Raw genomic sequence first — 9,078 nt, 5'->3', positions numbered from 1 at the left:
ATTTGGCAGCTTCAGAAGAGATGTCTATAAATTTATCAAAAACATTTATATGTATATGGCTGAGATTTTATCAAAGTAGATATTTCTTGTTTTCAGTCTGGTAAGTGAAAGTTATAATTTCATTCCTCGAATCCATTTTCTAATTTTTTTAAGTTTAGTAAGCGTTTTTGAAACAGTTAAACAAGACAATCTAATTTCCAACTTCCAAAATCTTAGATCTCATCAAGTTTCCAAGTTCTACCATCCCACAAATGGATGTGGGTTCCAAGTTCCAACAACCTCGCAGACTCTGCAAGTCCATGGGGGCTACAAACTTCACAACTCTCATTTGATGAATAATTACAATTTATATAGCTTTTTAAAACTCTAGTAGAAAGTAACTGTTTCCTCTTTTTCCCTTCACAAACCTTTTGAAGTTTGATGGTATTTGCCTTTGGCTCTTATCAGTGTCATTTGACACACAATTTCTATGAATTTTGTTAAAAAAAGATGAATATAATGATTTTTGCAAATGGGAATTACTAATATTTGCATGTAGCAGTGGGAAACAAGAAAGATGAACAGAAATGGATTTTAAAACCTTATGTAGATGCTCATTAACAATAGATGCATGATAAGTTGATAGCCACAACAGGTTGATGATTCAAAAGAAATTTTCAAAATAGCATTCAAGAAAAGCTCTTTTGTAAGAGTATGATACCTAAGAGAGAATGCATCAACATCAAGAAATGATGATACAAATAAGAGAATATTGGATATGTTCAATAAATGTCATACAGAGACTTCTGAAAGAATAAAACTAAAAACATGGCCATCTCACTTCAACAGAAAAACCAATTGGTATGATTTCGATAAAACAAAGATATCAGAATTCAAATAAATGTGTTGTTAAAAAAGATTAAAAAGAAAGGACAGTCTATCCCCCTAAGCGAAGCCATATAACCTGACTCCTAGGGTGTCACTATCAACCAATAGCATGTGAAATTCCTAGTTTTGAGGTTTTTAGTGATAAAAGAATAAACTAAACACCTAATGCAAAGGTCACTAACAGTGTCACTAGACCCACTTATAGTAGCTTAGTTTTGCAAGGATATCTGACCTGAATTTTTAGCCTGTAGTGACCTCTAGTTAAAAGTAGGAATCATAAACTGTAAGTTTAAACTAAGCCCAAGGAATTAATAAATTTGTCCAAACCCAAAATGTGAACATCCCAAGGATGGTAGGATAGAAACAAAATATTCCCATGCCATCCCTTTGGGCACCACCTGCAAAGTGCATGGTAAATTGCTAGAATCACTCCCTCTGTAGGGATCATTGAAAGACACCCTACCATCCCTTAACTGTTCATATTAAAAGAACACTCACTTTTTTAAACCAAAGTTGATCTCTTTAAATTTTATTTTCATAAATGTTCGCAAGTTTCTGAATCCTCATTAACATTTCTTGGGAAGAAGACAAAAGGAAAACGGATAAGAAAATAGATAAAAAGAATGAAAATACTCCACTGCGCAGCCCTCGCCTTCAGCTCCCGTGCTATCTATTACACAACTACTCCTCAATAACATTTACACTATCTTCTTCATTTTAATCTTAACTTCAAAAAAAAAAAACTTTTAACTCAAATATCAGTTGATTTATTTTTTCAAACTTTATATTTCAACTAGATATATGAATTTATGAATTAATCCTTTTAAGTTTCATTTCTCTACCACAGTCTGTTTGTTGTCTGCAAATCAAATATATTGTAAATTTCTATTTTACCACTTGAGCTCGGTACGTTTGATAATGCTTTGTTGCATTTGTTATCTCCTATTAAAGATGAGCTGAAAACAGAAAAAGAAATGGTCAGCCTTTGGAATCTAACAGTTAAAACTAGATTAAAAATTTCTAGCGATGAGGAGTACACCATGGCAGTTGCATCAGAGACCTTAATCTCACCCTATATCACAACAGAGAACACACCAAGGGCGCTGTTCTTTACCCTTGTTGGGGGCTATCACCCCCAAACCCTGCCGTGATTTTAGCAAGCAAAAAAACAAATTGGGTTGTTCCAAATGGAAAAGAAAAAAATTTTCTTGATGTTTTTCCTATTGAATCTTGAGTTATTAACTTAAATTTATAAATTTGGTTTGCCCAGTCAATCCTAATATAAGTGATGTTACTATGATAAAAAGCAATTTTATTTATGTCAAGTATTTGGAAATCTTGGCTCTTTTGATAGTCAAATTGTTCACATAAATGATGAATTGCAATTTCTTTTATATTTAGTATTTTGCATAACTGATTTTTCAAATATTATATTTTGTTTTAGCTGCTGTCCCCTTGCCAATCCCAAATTTTGGGGAAAAAAAACAGCTCTAGACACTATTTAGCATGAAATAAGAAAAGGGAAAAAAAACCCCTTTTCACTATTTTTATGAATATTTTAGATTTCAAAGTTTACCAACTTTTCCTGACTTAATCCCAAGTAACTTGAATTCCATTTATACTTATTTGTTTGTCGAATCAATTCCAAGTCCAAGTAATGCTAATATGCCTAAAGTTCTAGTACTTCACTTTATATACGCATATCAAGTGATAGACCGGGAATAACACAAAAAATTGTCTCAGAAAAAGGATAGTCCCAGATCTGTCTCTTATTTCACTCTGAGACATAGTACCAGAACTTCAAAGAGTCAAAAAGAAGCAACCTTGACAAAAGAGCAAGAGATTACTATCAACAACAACAACTTAGATACCGTTCATCAACAAGAATGCAGTCCAAAGAAACAAGTATTGGCAAGCCCTATGAGGAATACGTGAATACAGTCATGAAGCAACAATCCATTATTTGGAATACAAACAAAAAATGAAACTCCAACCAAATAGTGAACAGGGAGCATTGAAGAATCACATAAAAAGGCAGTAAAAAAGGTTAAGTGATAGTTATGAGCAACATCCACTGTTAAGAAATATCTAATGACCATATTCACAAACCAGTATAAGAACAACAAAGCTTGGTCAATCAAGGAGACAATCCATTGTTCAATCATCCTAATGAAAAACAAAAGGTAACACAGTTTTGAGCTTTTATAAAAATAATATTGGGGTATACTTCATCAAGCAAAACTATGGCAGTGTATTGGTCAATAGATAGTCCTATAACATAGAGGAAAAATCATTACCTAAACTAGCCATATTAGAGCTCTGAGACAAGTTTGATAACATCACAGTGACCTTAGGAAGATAATGAAGGTCATAGAGTAAAAGCAGCAGTAAATGATGTCTTGAATAAGCACAACACGGAGAGTATTACTGTCTCTAAGAAGTCAATGGGCACAAAAGAATCATAACTTTTGAGAATCCAATGCATCAAGGACAACTCCAATGAATCACCAACCACAATCCTCTATACAAGAAAGGTTCTAGTCACATATTAATTGCAAAAATACAAGAAAGGTTCTAGTCACATAATAATACAAAGGATATATGTGCAAGAAGCATCTAAGATCACTCAGTCATGTTTGGAGGACAATAAAACTCTTTCAAAAAGACAGTCCATAATGACAGTAAATACTTCACAACCAAAGACGTAAGGCAAAATAGATATATTATAGTTAAAGAGGAGTCTTAAGGCTTTTCCATAAGAATAGGACATCATTTAGCAATGATTAGAATGCAAATGATAGTATATGGAAAGCAAGATCAACAAAAGATCATCATGGAAATCATAACTGAAATACTAGACCTGATCAAGACCATAACAAAGATGGTGTCTCCATGAAGGGTACATGTTCAATAGCAGCCTACAAATCTTTAAAAATAACAGCCCTAAAGCCCAAAGACAGTCAAAGGGAAAAGGGTGTTTGTGCGATCAACATAGGGTCACTGTAACTAAAAAGGGAAGGATTCAAGAAAGCAGCAGGCATACCAAATCATGATGCATTCACATCAAGATTATGGTCTCTTAGGTTAGTGAAAAGCAATATTATAAAAAAAAAACCTTGACAGTCTCCAAACATCAAAAGCAATTAGTCTTCACTAAAGTTACAGCTAAGTATTCAAAGAGCTATTCACAGTGACAAGAAGTTTTGTAGCAGCACTGACAATCATCAAGAACAGAGAGCCAATAGGGAATACCAATGACTACCAAGATTACAAGGAGTGGCTATGGAAAACTACAACATTCACCAAACCCTAGTAGATCTATGGTATCCTAAACTTGCTCGAAGTACTGCATTACTTTTTTGCTTCCTAAAGATAGTGTGAAAACTGCCATTCCTTTTGCTAGAAAGTTGTTGTGACAGCTGCTGCTGCAGGTGATCAAAAACCATGTTTTGCTATCTACAGAGTTCTGAAACCCTGCATATTGCACAAAACCTCTTCATTTTGTATGCATGCTTCAATCCCATCCCTGCTAAGGTGCTTGTCTCCATTTAGGACAACTTCACAACACAGAGGAACACTTTAAAACAATGTACATATATTCCAAGTGTTGGGAAAAGATATCAAATGGCTGCACCATTAGAAACATGTGCCTAGGATTTTTGGGGAGAGTTATTGTTTGTCTTTGCCATTTCTCTTAACACTTAGATGGAATTTCAAATGACTTTAGCCATAAGTCGAATTTATATGACCTAAATCTATTTTATCATGTTGGCAGAACATTTTGTTGACTGAACAAAGTATGGCACACGCTCCATCCACACTAGCCACTTTTCTAAGTTTTGGCGGAGATTTAAATATGTTTTTTGCTAGATATTAAAGTTGAAAATGCTCTGGCAAATGCACATACAAATGTGGAATCATAAACAACGCACCTGAACCATTTGATAGACTACCTCGAAGAGATGTTATTTCAAGGAAAAAAATGAAATGATTGTAGGGACTGTGCAAAATGGATATGTTGAAAAGGTTTTAGGAAATTTCAAACAAGTACTTACTTGATTTGACCCAGCTTGGGCTATGGCATCGATCTCTAAACCCCTCGAAAAATGGAGTTGACCAAGCTTGGGCTATGGCTTCAGGATCAGTTGCCACTTGCTCTATTGTCATCCCCGCCTCTGCTCCCGGTGCTCTAGCTTCCCCCGTAGCTCCTGCCTCTTCTAGCTGGATGGGAAAATATGGGCAGATTTTGCAGGTTAAATAGGCCCCCTCCATTCCTTCCCGCGATCCCGCCATTGATAATGAACGCCGATGTGAATCAAGGAATTACCAAATGATGATTATGGACTGAGAACCTCAGAGAGATGCAGTCTTTGCAGAAAAGTTATGCCCCTACCATCTGTCGAGCAGAGACATGCGTTGATGAGTTGAGTTAGAACTAGCACAGAGGGAAAGAGCAGAGACATGCGTAGTTGATGAGTTCAATTAGAAGTAAAGAGGGAAGAATTATTTTATTTTAGGGAAAAAAAAATTCTATTGTCTTAATTTAAGACAATTAAATAATAGAAAATATAAGTTAAACTTAAAATATGTATTTAAAACAATATTAATATATTGTCTCAAATAAACGTCTCAAATGGCCCTTCTATGTAGTAGTGAGATCGTATGGTAAAGAAAAGCAGCACACAGCTAAGAAAACGGACCACACCTATAACAGGCCAGACAGTTTTCTAATCGAAGAATGTACGACATGTACGAGGTGACCAAATAGAAAAGAAACAACGCTGCAAACTGTCTAATTAGTATGCTAACAAACTCGTTGAGTTTAATAAGCTAATAAATAAGGATATTGACTGAAAGATAAGACTTTGCTTGCTGTAATTAAAATCTAATTTAATGTCAGAAGAGCGCTCGCGTTATCCTCTAATCCTGCATAAATTTTGGGTCATTCCACCACTTCTTACAGTCATACACAGAGCAGAAGGACTGTAAAAACGTGAGAATCAAAAAGATCCCCGCAGCCACAAGAGTGAGCAACTGCCATGAACCAAATATGTATTTGTTCACGTACTCCATCACCTCAACGATCAATCTCCTGTTGTAATGCTTGTTCACGTCGGCTATTACTTTGTCTAAATACTTCACTTTTGTGAGCTTCACGCATTTACCCATGCCGTTCCACAGACTCGCAACTTTCCCGTCGTCTGCCAGATGATTGTAAATAATCCCGCTATTTCTCAGCAGCCGAACATCTTCGTCTGTGTCGACGATGCCATTCATGAAATCAGTGTAGCGGGTGAAGATCAACGCACCAGGCGCCGCCGATGCTTCGAAAGCCACCAGATTTCTGAGCAATACCTCTGAATTGTTATCTAACCTCACTTTGAGAAGATAAAGTGTGGCCGTCTTCGTGTCGAAGCGTATTGCGGTGAGGTCTCCGTCCGTAGGAAGGAATTTCACTCCAGATGAAATTAAGTCGGCCACAGAGGGAACCTTGAGTTCGTCCCGTGTAGGAGGAATTTCGATAGACGAACGTCCTCCTTCTCCTTTTCCATCTCCTTCCTCATCCAGCTCTTCTTTGACAGCTCCGAAGATAAGAGTTAAGGGCCCCTTCAAAGCGCGCAAAATTGGCAGATTTCCTAGAGAAGAAAGAAGGCGCATGGGCAGCTTCACCAAAACTTGGACGATCCTTCCTTTGAATACACGCTGAGGCAGTGCCGTTAGTCTTCGAACAGGACCCACGTTTAATGACGACACAGCCTTCCATGCCGAATTCAGAACCTGTCTTACGGAGCTGGTATCCGGAACCTGTCTTACGGAGGTAGTCTCATCTCTCTCAATCTTGCCATTGTCCATGGCTACTGAAGGGACAATGGAGTAATAGAGCACCTCCAGGACGTGTCGCCTTTCTTTAATACGCAGCCATGAACTATCCGGCATCTTGAACGTAAAAGGCGACAATTCTTCACAGGCAGCACCGACCACGTTGCAGAGCCTTTCTTCTGCCTTTTCATGAGAACCCAACTACATCTCCAACAACTTCTGCAACAGGAACAACGGTACCTGATTCTCCAGCATCATCAAATCTTTCATAATTGCATTGTGGGTAGCACTCCTGCCAGATGGATCTAACACTCTGCCGAGTTGTTTCACCTCGGATGACACTTCCGAGGAAGCCTGACCCGCCTGTTTGGCGTAGAACTGAATGCACTCAAGCACAAACGACGCATCCAAATCCATGAGCCATGCTAGGGCTTCCTCGCTGTAGTCTAGGTATTTGTGGTAGCAGCTCCGTATTTGCCACTCGTGCTTCTTCAATTCTTCGACCACAGATTCAAATTTGAGACCTTGAACTCTCTGCTGAAACCTACGAGCCGCAGCCACTTTGTATCTCTCCATTTCATACAGCTCCGATCTCCACTGGTGATATGGCCCGATGGAGACGCACTGTGGAACGTATGCATCAGGCTTCAGTGCCAATAACTCCTTTGGCACATTGAACACAGCTATGCAGAACTCCTTTTCCTCTTCTTTTTCATGATTTATACAGAGGCCATCCTTAATTGAAATAACCCAGCGAGATTGATCAATTTTCACTCGATCAGTATTCTTTGAATCCATGCTTAAGGAGTATTGAGAGATCAAAGAAACCGAAAGGGAAGTATACACAGAGGAAGAACAAGTGATAATGATAAACAATGGTTTGTAAACACTGGGACAGAGAGGCTTCTTTATAGCTCACACGCTTCACACTTTCTCAATTAAATACCTTAAAATGAATAAAGCGGCTAACCCAATATTCTTCAGCTCACTTGTTTCTTGTTTATGCTGTTATAATAGACAGGTAGTGCGAACTGCACATTTAATATAAAGCGTGTTCGTGTTGCAAACAGTGTTCCACTTCCAATTTGTGTGGACCAAATCGGGAATTTGATGGTTGCAGCCTCTTAATTTTAACCATTTCGATCTTATCATACGAGAAACACAATTTAGAAATCAAGTTTAGAAGCTCCTAAAGAACATCGTTTCCTTAAGTAATTAATGATAATAATAATAAAACGCTTGGAATTGCTTCAGTTTTCAAAAATTGAGAAATAACCCTGACAACTGCCATTTTTTTTCCCTTCTTCTTGAATTGAGAGGCATATGGTTTGAAATTCAAGGTTTGGTGGGGACTGAATTCTTTCTCAATTAGGTTTAACGCGACGTTACATACAGTTTCCTTTTGTCACGTTTGGAAACTTGAAAATTAAAACACCCATTCTTTACTTTTCTACTTAATATGCACCACCGGAATATATAGATAGAGTTAGTTTTGAATTGTTTCAACTATATTAATTTAAGGATGATATATTTATAGGTAAATTATATATAGTTTTGAATTGTTTCTTATTATTAAATTTTATTAATTTATCATAAAAATATTGATGTATAATTAAATAATTTATTATAAAACTTTTTGGAAGATCCAAACCTAAAGTCAAAAGACACCAAAGTGAAATTCGGGGTAGCTTTCATCAGGGACTATGAGGCCTAAATCCATGATCATAGCCTCAATCCGCTTGCGCTTCTTCTCCCTTTTCCTATTAAGTTCAACATGTATGGTCTGGATAGCCTGTAGAGAATAATTATGCATGTTAGTTGCATTCCTGTAGACTGATTTGGCCTCCTCAATTTTCATTTTAAGGGCCTCCTAGAAATGCCTAATTTTTTCTATCTCTAATTTTGTCCCAGTCATTTTAAGCTTAGCATCGAGGTCATTGATTCTCCTATTCATCTTGTCCTAATTCTCTGTTAGACCAACAAAATCATTAGTAGCCTTTGAAACTCTATCCTCATCCACACCCTCAAGCCAGGTATTAACCCTAGCTTCAGCTTCAATCACCACCTCTAGCTTTTTGATCTTCCTTATAACCACATTCATCTGGCCAAAAGAAAATTTTGATCTTAGGAAGAAGCTTGGGATTCCACAACTCCACCCCAAAATGGGAAGGTGTACACAACTCTACTTGATAATGAAAAACATTGGACACTAAAAATAAACCATCTAGAGATGCATCCCAATCCACTTGATCTTCAAGAGGGCCAGAGAGGATAGTAATATTGAAAATTGAATGTTGAAAAATAGACAAATCTAGATCAAAATCAACCAAATTCTTCTAGACTCCATTGGATATGTAGCTAGAAATCTAATAGCTAACCACTCTGGAACAA

General features: G+C 37.0%; 1 protein-coding gene across 1 annotated transcript; it reads right to left on the bottom strand.

Moving 5' to 3' along the window:
• Window positions 1-5,787: 5,787 nt before the first annotated feature.
• LOC131047286 (putative UPF0481 protein At3g02645) lies at window positions 5,788-7,485 on the bottom strand. Its single transcript, XM_059208608.1, has 2 exons — window positions 6,928-7,485; window positions 5,788-6,870 (listed from the first exon to the last, which is right to left on the bottom strand). The coding sequence occupies exons 1-2, from the start codon at window positions 7,483-7,485 to the stop codon at window positions 5,788-5,790; spliced, it is 1,641 nt and encodes a 546-aa protein (XP_059064591.1).
• Between the last annotated feature and the right edge of the window lie 1,593 nt (window positions 7,486-9,078).

The sequence above is a fragment of the Cryptomeria japonica genome, chromosome 7, assembly GCF_030272615.1.
Source record: "Cryptomeria japonica chromosome 7, Sugi_1.0, whole genome shotgun sequence".
In the NCBI taxonomy this organism is placed as follows: domain Eukaryota; kingdom Viridiplantae; phylum Streptophyta; class Pinopsida; order Cupressales; family Cupressaceae; genus Cryptomeria; species Cryptomeria japonica.
This window is presented reverse-complemented; position numbering and strand designations above follow the sequence as displayed.

Excerpts from the sequence above, each read along its gene's own strand:
- LOC131047286 (XM_059208608.1), bottom strand. The coding sequence starts at position 7,485 with ATGGATTCAAAGAATACTGATCGAGTGAAAATTGATCAATCTCGCTGG. Across the intron at positions 6,871-6,927 it reads TGATGATGCTGGAGAATCAG|GCAGAAGAAAGGCTCTGCAA; the intron begins GTACCGTTGTTC and ends TCTCATGAAAAG.